The sequence below is a fragment of the Physeter macrocephalus genome, chromosome 6 (assembly GCF_002837175.3).
Source record: "Physeter macrocephalus isolate SW-GA chromosome 6, ASM283717v5, whole genome shotgun sequence".
Classification (NCBI taxonomy): Eukaryota; Metazoa; Chordata; class Mammalia; order Artiodactyla; family Physeteridae; genus Physeter; species Physeter macrocephalus.
In genome coordinates, this window is record NC_041219.1 from 33,244,217 (window position 1) to 33,262,820 (window position 18,604).

At 34.2% G+C, this 18,604-nt stretch overlaps 1 protein-coding gene across 1 annotated transcript in view; it reads right to left on the reverse strand.

Moving 5' to 3' along the window:
• The window catches only part of BLTP3B (bridge-like lipid transfer protein family member 3B), a 100,076-nt gene that overhangs the window by 5,981 nt on the left and 75,491 nt on the right, over positions 1-18,604 (reverse strand). Inside the window, 6 exon segments of the mRNA XM_024127218.3 lie at positions 6,034-6,142; positions 6,460-6,713; positions 10,973-11,123; positions 11,946-12,088; positions 15,893-16,068; positions 16,398-17,893. Coding sequence (XP_023982986.1) covers positions 6,034-6,142; positions 6,460-6,713; positions 10,973-11,123; positions 11,946-12,088; positions 15,893-16,068; positions 16,398-17,893 — 2,329 coding nt within the window.

An 18,604-nucleotide genomic window follows, 5' to 3' on the forward strand; every position in this document is an offset into this window, starting at 1 on the left:
TGTTTATATATATATATATATATATATATATATATATATATATATATATATCTCCCATATCTTCTTTATCCATTTGGGTTGCTTCCATATCTTGGCTACTGTAAACAGTGCTGCTCTGAACAGAAACAGACTCACAGATATAGAAAACAAACTAGTGGTTACCAAAAGGGAGAAGAAAGCAGGGAGGGGCAAATGAGGAATATGAGACTAAGAGATACAAACTACTAGGTATAAAATAGATTAAAATAGATAAACAACAAGGATATATTGTATAGCACAGAGAAGTACAGGCATTATCTTGTAATAACTTTTAATGGAGTATAATCTATAAAAATATTGAATCACTATACTGTACACCTGAAACTAATATAATATTGTGAATCAACAATACTTCAATTAGAAAAAAAAAGAGGGAGAGATAAGTAGGGAGGAGCAGTTAGGATGGGAAAAGGAAGAGATAAGAAGGGGAAGAATGGGGAGGAAGAGGCAGGAAGAAGCAAGTGCAAAGATGGGAGGGACTGGAAAAGGATAGGAAAGGAGAGAACCTGTAACTGACAAGGGTAATTGGAGTTATTACTATAGAAAGACATATTTCCTTTTATTTACTTTAAAAGAGCTTCTTTCTAATTTTTAAGACAAATTTTGATGAACAAATCCATGCCCCTCATGGATGAAATGTGCATCTTACGACAACGTACACTTTTCCCCTAGCATAGGCTCTGCTAGTTACTTTCTAGATCTTGTACCTTGGACAAGCCATTCAACTTATCTAAACTTTAATTTCTTCATTTGCAAAAAGGAGATAAGAATACTTGCCTTAATTATCTCAAAGGGTTATGGTAAGAATTAAGTGAGTTAATATTTAATGTAAAAGAACTTTACAAACTGGAAAGCATTATTCAAATATTAATTGCTGTTAGTACCACAGTAGGTGTTCAATAAATATTTGACTTTAAATCGAGGTTTTAATAGTTCTCTGTTTATTCAGACAGAAGATGTCTATTCATTTGTGTTCTCTGAGTGTCATACAGGCACTCTTCCGAGTTTAGGTTTTACACTTCTCTTTAGGTTTAGTAATTTAAAAATTCTTCCCTCATTCCCAGTGAGGAAGTATTATGGCAATGATTCTAAGGCTGTATATGGCAAAGAGTTGTTCATCACAGACCTTTAAATATACGATGCCCCATCCTACCCCCAACATTCCAATATAATCTATTGGGAGGTACTCCTTCACAACACTTTTGCTGGGAGTCAATGCCACAGTGGCCACTGTCTCAGATGGGAGTATGCCATGTCCTAGGTGTGTTGGGTGCAAGACATGTTGAGAGACAGGACACTACTATTAAAAGTAATTAACAATAGATGGCATAGGATATACACACATACCATATATATATATATATACACACACACACAACAAACATTTTCTGTCTTTTTCTCTTATAATAGTGTTATTAAGTTACTCAATTAGTCATATTTCACTGGAGCAACAAGAAATTGTAGTATACCTCTGTAATTTTCTGAAAAATTATTTTAACTTTCTCTTTACTGAAAAACTAGTCTTTCCCAAGACGTGTGGAGTACTATGATAAGTGGCAATAAATAAATAAATAAATAAAAACAAAAAAACACCTTTTCCTTCATGATGAACTTTATTTAATCACATCCAGAGCAGCTGCAAGTATACCTCATAGTACACTAAAAGAACAGGAAGGAGTAAAGAAAAATATTAGGTAAGCTGCTATTATCACAGCAACAAACACCTAAAACTAATTGTTGAAACACCTACTAGTCAGATTATTCTGAATGCTCCTGTTTGCTAAATAAATTTGTTTTAAGGGAGAAAAACTCAGCATACCTTAAAATTTCTTTCCTTATTTTTCTTTTTTGGCTGTGCCACGTGGCTTGCAGGATCTCAGTTCCCCGACCAGGGACTGAACCTGGGCCATGCAGTGAAAGCACCGAATCCTAATCACTAGACCACCAGGGAACGCCCATACCTGAAAATTTCTTAAAGAGCTATTTGAGAAAGTAGGGCCATTCAAATTATTTACCCAAAGTGCTTCAAAATTCTAAGAAGCAAATAAACCTGTTAAATACTGTTTATCATGGCTAATATGTTAATTTGAGTCATATTTATGATACATTATCATAAAGCTTTATGTGCGGTACATTAGACTATGTGTTACATTACGTACATCATACACTAAAGACCCTCATGCAATTCATTTCCACATGATAATAAAAATAACATAATGTAATCTGCTTCATGATATTGCTCTTAGGAATACACTGAAATAAAACATGAGACACTCTATATAAAACAAAGTATACTTGCTTATGCTTAAAATATGTTGTTCTTTCCAGAGACAATGGAAAACTACTTTAAAATAAATTGTCTTAAATTTTGTACAATGCTAATATCCTGAATAACACAACAAATTTTCCATAGTCTCAATGAGCTTTTGAAAGGTACATCAACAATTTACAGGACTTCCCTGGTGGTGCAGTGGTTAAGAATCCGCCTGCCAATGCAGGGGACACGGGTTCAAGCCCTGGTCCGGGAAAATCCCACATGCCGCAGAGCAACTAGGCCCGTGCGCCACAACTACTGAGCCTGTGCTCTAGAGCCTGTGAGGCACAACTACTGAGCCTGCGTGCCACACCTACTGAAGGCTGCACGCCTAGAGCCCGTGGTCTGCAACAAGAGAAGCCACTGCAATGAGAAGTCTGCGCACAGCAACGAAGAGTAGCCCCCACTGGCCACAACTAGAGAAAGCCTGTGCACAGCAACGAAGACTCAACGCAGCCAAAAATAAATAAATAATTTTTTTTAAAAAGTAATGCTTAAAAAGAAAAATTTACATACATGAGTACTGCTGCTAAATTTAAATAATGCCCTGAGTTTTGATGCCCACTTAAAGAAAATCTAGGATATGCTTTTCTCTAAAATTTCATCACTACATAAATGGCTTTGCTGAAAAGATCCAAGTGTCACTGTAAAAACATGAAATAAGAAAAATTATATTCCTAAAATGTAAAACATTTGATAAGGAGCAAGAGTTTTCAAAAATGTAAGAAATGAAGTGTATAAATATGTGACATATTCTGAAAAGATAAATATGTGATTTTTTTTTTTTTTTTGGTCACACCGCGGGGCATGTGGGATCTTAGTTCCCTGACCAGGGATCGAAACTGCTCCCCCTGCAATGGAAGTGCAGAGTCTTAACCAATGGACCGCCAGGGAAGTCCCTCATATGTGATTTTTTTTTAACCCATACAACTTTAAAGACAAATCCAAATGGAGTTTCCATATTGAAATGATCTTCATGCAAATATATGCCCTTGCTGGACCAGTGATTCACTTTTGACTTAGTTACTACATTAAAATACAGTTCACAATTGGTAAAATATGTATTGATATTTGACTAATTGTAAAATATAGATAAGAAATATAAGGGAAAATACAGAGAAAATTTTTTCAAAGCACCATGATTTTAAATTAGTTTTTACTCATTAAATTAATGTTTATTTAATTATTTATTTCTCCAATATGTGTATGCAAGTGGATATTTTTCTTCAGATATTATAAACCTCTCATTTAAAACAAATATTTGTTTTTGTTTTCTTTAGCAAATAGTAATTAATCTCACTCAGCTACCAATAAATCCCCAAGAATTAGAGCAAGGATTGTTTTAAATTTTGTCAAGTATAGATATTTTATTTGGGACTTCCCTGGTGGCGCAGTGGTTAAGAATCCACCTGCCAATGCAGGGACACAGGTTAGAGCCCTGGTCTGGGAAGATCTTACATGCTGCGGAGCAACTAAGCCCGTGCGCCACAACTACTGAGCCTGTGGGTCACAACTACTGAATCCCGTGCGTTTAGAGCCCGTGCTCTGCAACGAGAAGCCCACGTACTGCAACGAAGAGTAGCCCCCACACCGCAACGAAGACCCAACGCAGCCAAAAATAAAATAAATTAATTAATTTTAAAAATATTTTATTTTCTGCTACATTTTTATGTCAATGACAAACTTTATTGCACCGATATCAGAGAAATGGCCTGCATGAACTCTATGTTTTAGAATCTGTTGATATTTTCTTTGAGACTGAATTAATAGAGAAGTTCTATGGGTATTTGAAATTACCCATTTGTTGAATTCAAATATATATATATACATATACACACACACATATTTATATTATGTATCTATACTTGTACTCTGAGAGGCATGTAAAAGTTTCTCTATGATTGTAGCATCTCAATATGATATGATTCCATTTCTCTTTACTTCAAATAGGTTTGCTTTATATTTTTCAGTTAAGTTGTTAGATGGATAAAGGTTTATGACTGAGGTATGTTTTGGGGGATCTTTTATCAATATGAAATCTCTCTGAGGCCAATGACTTTAAGAGGCACCTCACAAAAGAAGATATATAGACAGTAAATCAGCATATGAAAAGATGCGTACATCATATGTCATCAGGGAAATGCAAATTAAAACAACAGTATACCACTACACACCTATTTAGAATGGCCAAAATCCAGAACATTGACAACACCAAATGTTAGTGAGAACATAGAGCAACAAGAAATCTCATCCACAGCTGGTAAGAATGTAAAATAGTGCAGCCATTTTCTTACAAAACTAAACGTACTCTTAACCATAAGATCCAGCAATCACACTCCTTGGTATTTACCCAAAGGAGCTGAAAACTTATGTCCACACAAACACCTGCATGTGAATGTGTACAGCAGTTTTATTCATAACTGCCAAAATATGGAAGCAACCAAGATGTCCTTCAGTAGGTGAAATAAACTGTGGAACATTCAGACAATGGAATATTATTTGGCTCTAAAGGAAATGAGCTATTAAGCCTTGAAAAGATATGGAGAAACCTTAAATCATATAACTAAGCGAAAGAAGCCAATCTGAGACAGCTACATACTGTATGATTCAGGTCTGACTCTGGATATCTCTTGAAGGTAGACTGATAGAATTTAGGTGACCTACTATTTTTTACTTCAAAGATCAGGTTTTTATTTTTCAAGGATTTCTAACTGGTTACTTTCCATAAAAGCTTGTTCTTGTTTTGAGTTCAAAATCCTATCATCTGTCTGAGGATATTAATTATATTTCTTTAAAAGTCTCAACTTTTCTTCAGCACTGTGAAGCACTGGAGCACATTGTTCTGCTTTTTGTGTAAGACAGACCTGCAGTTTTGGGATCTAAAGCATCTGGGAGCAAGAGCCATACAGCAAACCTAACTTCTCACACCTGAGCTATCTTCTCCTGAGCTTTTATCAGTAATGAAGATGACATTTTGATCTTTGTTGGCCTGACTTCTATGCTTGCTGTAGCTGTTCCCCAGCTCCAGAGAGAAAGGACTCTTCAGTCAAGAGTGCCCCACAAACTGCTTCTACCTCAGCAATAGTCTTCTCTTTCATGGTTTCTGGCTACAGATTTTTCTGGTTCGCCTCTTATCAGTCCCTCACATTTCACCCTCAAGTAGCTACTAACAAAGTGAGGACTAGAATACCTAGGTCTACCAACTCAAGCTCTTTCCACTACTCCACACTACCTTAGAAGACACAGTCCTTACATTAGAGACCTTAGAAATCTTGCTAGAATGGAGATACAAGCACTAAAACAGAACTAAATACATAGCAATATACTATAAGTAACTAATGTATGGAGAAAAAGTACTCAAGAATTTTAAGAAGTCATATCAAGTTATAGAGAAGGGTTCATTGAAAAGGAGAAGATTGAGATAACCCCGGAAGGACTTCATTCAAAACACATTTGTAGAATAGATACTAAATCAATTGTAGATGAGTTATTCCTGAGCTAGAGGTTCATACATGGATGATATTTTATCACAATGTACTCAAAGTGTCCCTAAATCATCTACTACTACATTTGCACACACATATAAAATAGTATATAAAAAGTATGAGTGAAAAAAAAATCGGCATACTAATAATGTCATATTTCAGTTAAATGTTCACTTAAACTATTTTCATATATACCTCTGATATGAAAAGAGCCATCATCATTTCTCTCTACCACAAGATGATCAATATGAACAGTTACAGGAGCTGGTTCAAGGGATACTGTACTACTACGAGGACTGTCATCCTACAGGAAAGAGAAATAGTATTAGCATGTTGTTATTAAAGTAAAAGATAAAATTAATCATCTTCAATTAATCATTTTCTTAAACATTACTTCAGCCAATAATATTCTTAATGAGTTTGAAATATATCTTTAACATGCTTTAGTTCATACAGTGAGAAAACTGCTCATTTTATTTTGCTATTTTCTAATTTCTATGAAAAATCTCTACATCATCACCACAAAGACCAACAAGTTCATATTTCTAGACATGAATCAAAGTCCAGGTAGGCAAAGTGAACATTTATAACATGAAAATATAAAATTATTTGTTAACATACTTTTAAATTTATTTTTGTGTTAGAAATTTGTATCTTCATTGGCATCACTGTTGCAACAGTTTCATCTTCCAAAAAATGTTGAATATTGATAAGAGAAGATATAAGAAACTCAGTGCTAAAGTTTTCTATATGGCACTGCAGAAAGCCATTCTTTTCTGCAAGCAAAGAGTGTATTACAGCACCAGGCCCACTTTCAAATCTCAGAGTAATCACAGGAGAGGATTTAGAATGAATTACAGCTTTATGATCTGAACCTATGAAAAAAAACAAATAAAAGTAAAAACTTTGTAGCACTACTCAAAAATGTCACTCTCAATTATTGGTCATTAAGAGGCACTGTCACTTTGTACAATGTTAAAGCAATAATAAACTTTTAATATTTACTCTAATTTAAGATATTTACAGTACATATACCACACGTACCCAACCCTAATTTTCCCAATTTCCATTTTTATAGACAATCTTCTACTGCAATAACACTGTCTTGTCTATACTTTTTTAAAATATTTATTTATTTATTTATTTTTGTCTGCGTTGGGTCTTCGTTGGTGTGCATGGGCTTTCTCTAGCTGCGGCGAGCAGGGAGGAGGGGCTACTCTTCATTGTGCTGCGCGGGCTTCTCACTGCGATGGCTTCTCTTGTTGTGGAGCACGGGCTCTAGGCGTGCGGGCTTCAGTAGTTACGGCACACAGGCTTAGTTGCTCCATGGCATGTGGGATCTTCCTGGAGCAGGGCTCGAACCCGTGTCCCCTGCATTGGCAGGAAGATTCTTAACCACTGTGCCACCAGGAAAGCCCTGTCTTGTCTATACTTTTATATATATTTTTATTTTTTGGTAACATGGAAAAACATGCCATGATATAAATCTGATGATGCATAACTCAGATATTTTGAGTGTGTCTGAGTGTGTACATATCTATACATTTATAATATAACGGACAACTGTGATGAAGAAACAGTCATGGCATTTAAAGTGACTCAAGCCATTTCTCAAGTAGTGACAAAAGCCTGAAGTTTTGTACATTCTTCACTAAAATTGGGCCCTTAAACAACTGGAAAGGTAAATAGAGAAGACCCCATTAAAATGTTACTACTAGAAGACAATCTTTAAACTAAAATTATAGCAAAGGAAATATATATATGTTTATGTTTATGTTTATATTTATATTTACATTTATTTATGCCTTGGTCTTGTTCCAAAAAAGAATTTGAGGTGGCTTATAGAGCTATAAATACTTGAGTTCAAAACAAATTTCTTTAATTTCAATAAACACCCATAGAATATCTTTAAAAATAAAAGTTCCTAGTGGAACTACTTAAGTGAATTGGCCCTCATGGTAACTATTTTGTTTATTTTACAACCTAGCTCCAACAAGAATAGGAGAAAACATGCACATGGCATAATCAGATTAAAAAAATAAGTAGGGAATGGAAAAGTAAAGATAAGTGGTAAGATTATTAACTCAAAATACATTATTTAAATTTCTGTGCCAAAGGTAGACCAAAAATAACTTCCTAGAAGCGAAAAGAAAAATACGATCAGTTTTACACACAATTCATAGAACCTGTGAGTTAAAAACAAACTGTTCTGGAAAGGTGAAGCTCCTTCAGTTACTGAGCGTCAAAGTTATCTGTCCCATGGGCCCTCATAAGAAGACCCCATTTATCAAATTCATGATGGAAAGATGTTTAATTTTCCTCAGTATGCGTGTGAATACTCTAGTCTTACAGAAGTCAAATGTATATATATTTATGAAGGGGAGAAAAGTGCAAGAAATTAAAGATACGTATATTTATGCACCAAGGATAGATCTTCACATGCAACATAAAGTGGAGAGTTGTTTTTAAAACTTTTATTTCAGGTAAAAATTGATGTTTAACTAATGTTAGCACTATTTATTAACACTTCAAAATAAATAAATGGTATAGATACTAGAAAAGATCAAAAATACTCCAAGGGAATTCCCTGGTGGTCCAGTGGTTAGGACTCAGCGCTCTCACTACCGGGGCCTGGGTTAAATCCCTGGTCGGGGAACTAAGATCCCACAAGAGGCGTGGGACTTAGCTGCCAAAAAAAAAAAAAAAGACTCCCAAAGAATTCTTTAAACAATTAAGAACTCGATATTTTAATTTTTTTAAATAGAAGGTAAAAGAAATGGTCACAAACTGATCATGGTTAGTGTTCTGTCCTGTACCAAGAAAAACAAGAGTTAACTAACTTGTCTATTTAACAGTAAGAGCAATTGAAAACAAACAACTGGTAAATGTGATTTTATTTTGCCTTTTATCTATCTATATATCTACATATGTCTATCTACACACACACACACACACACACACACACACACACACACACACACACACACACTACTCACTCCAGGGAGCTGAGAGCCATAAATAATTTCAAACAAAAAAGAGTATTTAGAACAGAGATAAAACAAAACAAAATTCTCATTAGTCAAAAATCACTCCTGCTTATTACCTTTTATGCCATGAAACTTACATTAAGGTCTTCCTATTAAAGGAATCCAAAGTCCACCCATTATAGAAAAACAAAAACAAACAAAAGCAAAAACAACTTTGCAATATTAACTGTTCATGTCAGAGTGACAGTGTATATAAACTGTAGATCAAATACAATCTTTGTTCATATGGCTTATTAATGTTTTAAATGTCAAGCTATTTTTTCTCCTTTTCCCTTTATTCCCTTTCCCTTTCCTTTCCTTTCTTTCTTGTTATTTTGTTTATTTTTAAACAACCAAGACAGCAGTGAAAAAATAAGGTATTAGCACTGACTGTATAACCCATACATATAAGGCATTTCAAAATGATTTCTTCAGTCAGGAACAACATGAAACAAAATAATAAGCGGGACATGGTAATAAGTGGGCTATAAAAAGAAGTAAAAAACTGCAAAAAAAAGTGTTTGTGTTGGGTATAGAAGAGGGTCTAGCTTTTGAAATTTTACATTCAATCTTTTTTTGTTGATTTTTCATTGACTACAAAACCTTTCCAACTATATACTTATCTTCCTCCATTTTGTATGCTATTGGGATTTACACTTGCTAATATGAAATTCTTGAATTTTTTTTTTTAGGAGATACGTTGTAAACTGCAAGGCCTACACATAGAAAAAAGCCAGGAGCCAATTTTTTTCTATGATGCCAGTTTATAGACAAATGGCACATTTACTTGCAATTCCCAGGATGTGAGGTGATAGCATACTTATTTGATATCATGCAGGACTATATGTATTTCAACATGTTATATATCAGATATAGCATTCTGTGTATATAGCAAAGAAAAATATTCCAGCTCAGTGACTTTTCAAAAGAACATTGTCATTTAAATTTCTTAGTATAACTATTTTAATAAATTCATTTCTTTAAATAACTGAAAACCGTGAGTGATAATTCCACATAAAGTTTGAGAAAGGGATGGTTTAATGTGGTATTCCTCGTCATACACTGTGTATTTTGTTGCTTATATCCCTCTATGTCTAAGTGAATGTGTTGATCTTAGAATGAAAAACCACAAGAACAGGATACATTATTTACCAAATATCAAGTAACATGCCAGACTCAGAAAATGTCTGCTTATAAGCAAGATAATGGAATACAAAAGTTGACACTTATTCTAGTGTGGAACTAACTTTGACCTTTTAGGATTACTTTATCACTCTTTTTTTTTTGCGGTACGCGGGCCTCTCACTGTTGTGGCCTCTCCCGTTGCGGACCACAGGCTCCGGACATGCAGGCTCAGCGGCCATGGCTCACGGGCCCAGCTGCTCCGCGGCATGTGGGATCTTCCCGGACCGGGGCACGAACCCGCGTCCCCTGCATCGGCAGGCAGACTCTCAACCATTGCGCTACCAGGGAAGCCCTCACTCTTTTAATACAGAAAAGATTTTAGTTTTCTCAGACCTATCATCTCAAAGAATGGGATGACTGAAAAAGTAAAAGATGGAACTTAACAGCAGAAACAAAAAGAAATGAGGGAGTACCTCTTCAACAGGTTATGTTTCTAATAACTTAAAGTACTTTATTGAAATATGGTAATCTAAAAGAACAAATCTCTTGCATTGTTATAAATAAATGTCATTTTCTGTGAATTCATTTATATCAATGACAGAATTGCTGATGAGTCATATGGGTAAAAAACAAAACAAGTTTAGGCTTCCTTGGTGGCACAGTGGTTAGGAATCCGGGGACATGGGTTCATGCCCTGGTCCAGGAAGATCTCACATGCCGCGGAGGAACTAAGTCCGTGCTCCACTACTGAGACTGCGAGCCACAACTACTGAAGCCCGCATGCCTAGAGCCCGTGCTCCACAACAAGAAGCTACCGCAACAAGAAGCCCGCGCACTGCAACAAAGAGTAGCCCCCGCTCGCCGCAACTAGAGAAAGCCCCCACGCAGCAACAAAGACTCAACTCAGCCAGAAATTAATTAATTAATTAATTTTAAAGAATTAAATTAAAAAAAAACAAGTTTAAATCACGTTAAAGTCTTACCTACTGGACGATTACAAAGGTAATGTCGTAGACTGATATTGCCTAACTGATCTGGTGTCACTTGGTCCACTTGAAGACAGATTTCCATATCCTCCCCTCGGATGTCAATTTCTCCATTAACACCAATAATTTTAAACACCACAACTGACATCTAATAAGGATTGCATAAATAATATTAGTATACCAAATAATTCAAAACAAAATTTAGGAAATAACACAGGAAACTACTATAACCTCTAAAAAAATAACTGTGACTTAATAAACCAAAAATATATTTGTGATCAACAGAAAGCAGTTATTGCACTACAGTGATAAACTTCCACTTCCTTTCTTCCTACTTAGTCAAGAGAATATTTTTAGGTCACAAAGATTAATTATATGACATTTCTGCGTGAAATTATTTTCACTAAATGCTGAACTTATTTTCTAAGTCATCCATAAGAATATTTCACTGGGTGAAGATGGCTTAAAATAAACCAGTAACATTTCTTTTGTAGACAGCCCCTCATAAGGACTGACCACCATCTTTACTATCAAACTTTTTCAAAATGTATTTAAATTGAACTAAGAACAAAATATAAAGAATTGAAAAAAGAAACATAGAACCTTCCCTCGATACAATAAAAAAAAAAATTTAGAAAAGTGAAATTTAGAGAAAAACGATTCAGTAAGAGCAAAGGAAAAATTTCAAGAGTAGAAAGAGCAAAGTAAATCACCCACAATCTAAGTCAATTGAAAAAAGAAACATAGATCCTTCCCTCGATACAATAAAAAAAAAAATTTAGAAAAGTGAAATTTAGAGAAAAACGATTCAGTAAGAGCAAAGGAAAAATTTCAAGAGTAGAAAGAGCAAAGTAAATCACCCACAATCTAAGTCAATTCATTTTACATATTAATGTCTTTAAATGTGTACATATTGAATATGAGATAAAGTTGGTGGCATTTCTCTTCATAGAATGTCTCAAAAGATTACCAAGTCGTCATGATTTTCTTGAGCACCCTCTGAATTTGTACTGATGGCATCTGGAGAGGTTTCACCATAATTCTGTAGGTTTGAACTGGCATTTGTCCGATCTGCTGGGCTCTGGTAATTTATAGTTGAGTTCTTTTTAATACCTGAAATAATACAGAAATAAACTACTAAATTAAAATCAGTTTACACATGGTCCAACAATGTTACATTTATCTAACCAAAACAGACTATTTCTTCAACACTTTCTCAAGCACAGCCATGTTTAAAAGACAATAAGTAAAGAAAAATTAAACTGTGGTTAGTTAGCAAATAATAAGAAATAACTTTCCACAATAAAATGTTAGAGATACTAAACCCTAAACTTAGACGGTATGAAAAGAAATCTACCACAGCCGACCACAATCTGTGTTTTTCCCATCGCAGGTGTGGTGCTGGCGTTACTAGCAGGTTCCTAGTCAGCCAGCTTTGCCTCCTCTATTCTACCCGACAACATTCAGTGGTCCCAGTCTGACCACTTCATTTCCCTTTTCAGCATCCTACGGTTCTTCATCTACATGAAGTTAATGCTACTACTGTCAATGTGATTGTTCTCCATCCTTATCAACCTGCCTTAATTTCTCAACATGCTATATTTCAATATTTCTCAAACTGTCTGTGGCAAAAGGCAATTTAAAAAAATTTTTGTGTCCATCAAATACACAAATAACACATCAATACTTTTAAAAAGTACTATAAAAATAATTATTGAAAATGAATCTAGATAAATCAGAAGAAGCAAAGACACAAAACAAAGCCTCAATTTTTTTTCACTTCAATCTTACATGGATTCTGACTTTATATTAAAAAAAAAGCTAATAATTCTAAAAATGATTTCAAGGATTAATTCACTGAATGATACAAGCAATCAAGTTACCCTTTCACTAAATCCTTTTGCTTAAGCGATAGTATTTTACAAAGCTTTACTTTGTTGCTGTCGTTGTTGTTAGAAACATCTTTATTATAAGTCTTCATAACACTTCAGTGCATGCATTATAGAATGAATACCACTTCCATTCACTGAAAGAACACTCTGCTGAATGCAGCTTGCAAGTAGCTGGTTAAAAATTTCTTTCTTTTCAGATGTACATTATAATTTGCTATCTGTATACACTACAAAGTGATCACCACCAAAAGTCTAGTTTACCATCCATAACCATACAATTGATCCCCTTCATCCATTCTGACCATTCCCCTACCCCCTTACCCTCTGGTAACCACCAATCTGTTTTCTGTATCTATAAGCTTGTTTTTGTTCTGTTTTCATTTGGGTTTTTTAAAAAATATATCTCACACATGAGTGACATCATATAGTATTTATCTTTCTTTGTAATAATTTTTTATTATTATATTTACTACTATATAATTAGGTTCTAACCCAGTGCCTGACAAAACAGTAGGTGCTCAATAAATTATTGAATGGATGAATAAAATAATTTTTAGGGCTAGGGAAAATGCATAAATACAATTGTGATATAAGGAGATAATAAACTCCCATTTCACAGGGAGTTCCTAATATTGCCAGAGGTTAAGATTTCACAGATAAAATAATATTTAAGCTAAAGTAAACAGAAAGAAAAAAGAGCACTCTAGGCACAGGTACAAAGGCTAAAGAAGTTTGTCATAGTGAAGAGACTGACAGAAAGACTGAAATATACTATAGTATAATTAAAGTGTAGTAAGCACGTGGGAAAACAGCAGAAAAGGTAAGCTGGGGCCATATCACATGGAGCAACTGTCAGTAATGTTAAGTTTTTTAAACTTAATAGCCTTATAGTTGTTAGAAGTTATCAGGACTAAAATGGAAATTGACATGATAGTATATACATTTTTAAAAGAATATTCTGCCTGTGGAATGAAGTATGAACAAGAAATTGACAAGAAAAGAATTGGGGAGACTAGTTAGAAGCCTGTGGTGGAGTGGTACTCCAGCTACACGTGTTCGTTTATAAATATGCATGTATATTCAAAAATATGTACTCACAATATACCTATGTATGTATATGTGTATGTGTATATATATGTGTGCATATGTATAAACATACATGTATATAAAAACACACAGAAAAAGGTCTGGAATTATGTCAATATATACCAAAAGTCAATGGCAGTTACTTCCGGAATGGTGAATGGTATCAGGGCAGAGTAAGGGTGGTATTAAAGTGATATTCTAGATATTCCCATGACATCTGATTTTTTTTTAAAGAGAAAGTGTTCATATATTTCTTGTAAAATTAAAACAAAACAAAAGAGAACTCAGAAAAAAACAAGTCTTTTCCCAATGAAAATCAATTCCTTTGACAGAAAATTATTACAGTTCAGGAGAATAACGAATGTACAGTCACATATTGTCTGTTACACATAAAATTAATGCCCTTGTATTTTTCAAGATCCTAAAAACAGCCTACTGCTGGAATCTATTCTAAGACAGTTATTAGAAATGAAGACAAAAATTTATGAACACTGATATAATTATAGCATTTTATAGCTGTGAAAAAACTATAAACAATCTAAACATACAGTATCAGGGAAACAATTAAAAGGTCAGGGTACATTCTTATGACAATTTAATATAGACAAGTGATAAAAAGCAGGTTGAAAAACCATATATGTGATGTAATACCAAATATACATATATATGAATATATATATATTTATAAGATAAATTATAATTGATATCTCTAGATTGTGGGACTTTTGGGTTATTTTATTTTCCAAATTGTAGTTGTTTATATTTTCCAAGTTCTCCACATTGAGTGGTAGTCACTTTTATTAATTATTTAATATTCAGAAATAAGAAAATCATCACTGATGCTTTTTAAGAGTAAGTAGAGATATTTTCTACAGGAACATTGTTTTTGAAGCATCATTTGATCACAAAACAGAAATCCTCTATTAAAGTAGAATTTTAAGCCATAAGGGGGCAAGGGAACTAGGCAATAGAGCTATCTGTGAATCTAGAATAGATTTTTATGACCCATATCAGTAACTTGTCTACATTTGACTGGTAAAGTATGCTGGAAAGGGGATTGCTATGAATTGCCTATAAACGTGTTGGGTTAAGGCTTTTAGTTTACATATAGTAATCATTTCCCAAGTCTGGGGTACTAGCATAGCATACTGGTTGGTTAAAAACTGAGGTTCCTGAGTCAGACTAGCTGAGTTCTAAATCTGCCTCTATTACTTCCTGACTGTATATTCATTTCTCTAAGCTTCAGTTTCTAAAGCTATGAGCCTTTCCTTACCTAAGCTGTTTTCAACTACATCAATAGGTTTATTACTCTTCATACACAAAGTAATTCACATTTTCCTCTGGTCTCTTATGCTTCAGGGTCTGTGGCAACTATTCTCTGGCTATGGTCCATGGTTTTATTCCTGTTCACAAAGTCCCCAATGCCTTAGTGATGCAGATGCATCTGGTCTGTACTAGGGCATTAGTTGCTTCTGAATAAAATAGGGGAATCATGTAGTTCCATCATACACTATCAGGTATGAAAGAGAATTCTGGTTATGGGAATCAACAGATCCAGTCTGGAAAAATTCCAGTCATAGGACCACATAGTTGAGAATTCATCATGCAAATTAAGCCTACCTAATCAAAACTCCAGATATAGGAGTCCCTGTGATAGAGGCTAGTAGAATTAATGTTGTCTGCTTTATGATCTAAATGACTGTATATAAATAATTGCTGGATGTCGTCCATAAAAAGGAAGGAGTATCTGGTCAAAAGAAGCAATGAAACAACCATTAGAAAGTTAGGTACAATGCTCTTTGTATTGTGCATGTATGTGTGTATAAATAAATAAGTCTTTTTGGACTGTGATTGATTATTGAATATAAATAAAAAATTTAAACACCACTTCTAAGATTTGTGTATATATAATATGAATTCTTAAACTGTATTGCTTTACCTTTTTCCAAAAATATATGACTATCACTTCCATCACTTTCTAACAACTGTTCTTCCAATATCATGCTGTCAAGTGAAATGGTATCCAGCGAGGTTTGTGAGGGGCTTCTTCTCATGTTCTTATAAGAAACAGAGAGTGGAGCCATGTTGGGTAGGCAACGTTCCTTAGGCTTTCTACTGTTAACAAACAAAATTATCAGAAAATCATCACATAAAAGGAAAAGAATTGTTTCTAAAGAATACTTCAAACAAAATAAATATATATTTATATAGTATACACAATTTTTAAAATTATATAAGCTTAAAGTATTTTCATATTTCGAAAACCCTACTCTTCCATGTGTTAGCTCTAACAATGCCACATGTATCATGGTTTTCTGTCCAAAGCCAAAATATACCCACAAGTACACGCACGTGCGTGTGTGCGCATGCACGTGCGCGCGCGCACACACACACACACAAATAAAACAAACCCCCCACCCCAAATTCTAACAGTCAGTTGTTACCTTAAAGATGACTGTGATTTAAGTGTTCCGACTGTGGGTGCTTCTTCTTTACTGATTTCCATGTTCTCAGAGAGTGAAACTGTTTCTGGAAGCAAATCTTCAGCTTTAAAGATCGACTCTATGGTTTCATTTTCTTTACTAGTTAAACTATTTGAAAGTATGTTCTGATTACCACCATTATCAAATGACAGCATACTTGAGTCTTCTCTGTAGTTTAAGACACTATTTGAATCTGTATAAGACGAATCCTTTTTGCCACTTGTTTCTGATCCAATTTCTCCTGAGCCACTTTTGCAAACAATTCCACTACTTTCATCTTCGCTTATTTTCCCTAAATTTTTATCTGATAAATAATCCAGAAAAGAAATACCTTTTTGCAGATTTGTATCACTAGCTGATTTAAAAAGCAAAGAATCCTTCAAAGGGACATGGCTAAGGTCAATACTCATAGATCTGTTGTCTGACATATGATTAACAGTTACACTTCTAATTTGTTTTATACCACTAACTTGTTTTCTTTCTGAAGACAAAAATTCTCCATTTTCTGTAGGCAAATAATCAGGAACCACTGGACTCACACTTTCAGAAACAGGAGACTTAAGACTATTTGCTTTATCTACTGGATGAAGCAAAAGAGCCACTTCCGCACTTTTAAGTAAAATTCCAATGCAAATGGATGTCTGACTAGCTGGATTGCCAGTCACAGCTTCTACATCTTTCCTTAAATTCTCTGAAAGCAAAATAAGTGACTCGTGGAGGAAAAGCAGGAGCAGATACTGGTAGTGATTGATCTGCATACTGACATGTTTATGAATGTGAACCAGGACATGAATATCTGCCTCTGATGATGAAGAGGAAAATCTTAAAAATGTATCTGAAGGTTTCTGACTACCATTTGTCAAGGGATCAGACTCTGTACTATAATACTCCTTCAAGAGCTTTTTCCGCTTCCATCGGCCAGTCAGATCACTAGACTCACTTTGTGATGTATTTAGAGATATCTGATTACAAGTCTGCAGCAATTTTTGTGACAATGCGTACCTTTTTGGTTGACAAATCCAGAGGGAAAGAGGGAAAGAATCTACAAAATTTATTGGTCGTCCTTTTCCACTTTTCATCCCTTCATAATCTATCCAAAATTGAGAAAAGTACACAGCCCAAACATCCGTGGCAGCAGAAGTTTTAAGAGTGTATTTATTCAACTTAGGAGTAACATTTCCTTTATAAACTTCATGCAGTTTGGTATCTTGTTCATGAGCATGTCTCTGAAAGATTGGATGCAGAAGATTAAAACTGTCACCAGATTTGGGGAAACTGGTATATGTTTTACTGAAAAAATCACAATCTTTGAAGTCTTGAAACAAAGCTTCTAAATCAGAATGTCGACAGTTTGAACAGTATCTTGTATTTGTAGCAATCATTTCTGAACTCTGAATAGAAATTGCATGTGGTTGATCTTGATGACATTCAGATTTCATTTCAGAAGGAATGACAAACTAGACGAGAAAAAACATTAATCTAGTCTGACTTACAAATCCATATATCTTGAAGATAAAATAATCAAGAGCATGACTTGGTTCAGGAATTCTTTTTGACATTTTGCCCCAAAACACCAATTTTCTATCTTGACATAAAATACTCTCCCTCCCAAATCTTATTAAACCAAATGAAAAAGGCTTAAATGATTAACAACTAAGAAAAGAACCAAAGGAAAAAAACCCATAAATAATGAATAAAGTACATAACACACATATACATATTTGTAGACAATATGTCACAAAATAAAAGGAACAAAACTGAATTAAATCAATTATTAAATGCTTCCTATGCCCTGAGTATATATACACCCTGAGTAAATAAGAAAGCACAAAGTTTGGAAAAGATAATTTTTTGTTACAATATTTTAAATCCAAGCGATTTGGAGGATGACTAGATAAGTAAATGGAATGACTGGATAACTGTCATTAGAATCACTTTTCTGGGAGAAAACTATTAATAAAATAAACTTAGGAGTATAGGTCAAACGATTTAGTAAAATTATTTTCTACAGATAATTAAGCCCAGTCCTCAAAATATTCACAACAAAGAGTTCAAACTGACTGGTTTTAAAACTCAAACTGCCCATATTCACAAAATGTAAAGATCATTATGTAATTGTGTTTTAATTATAATTATAAATGTTAAAAAGTGTGTCTCTTTATATTGAA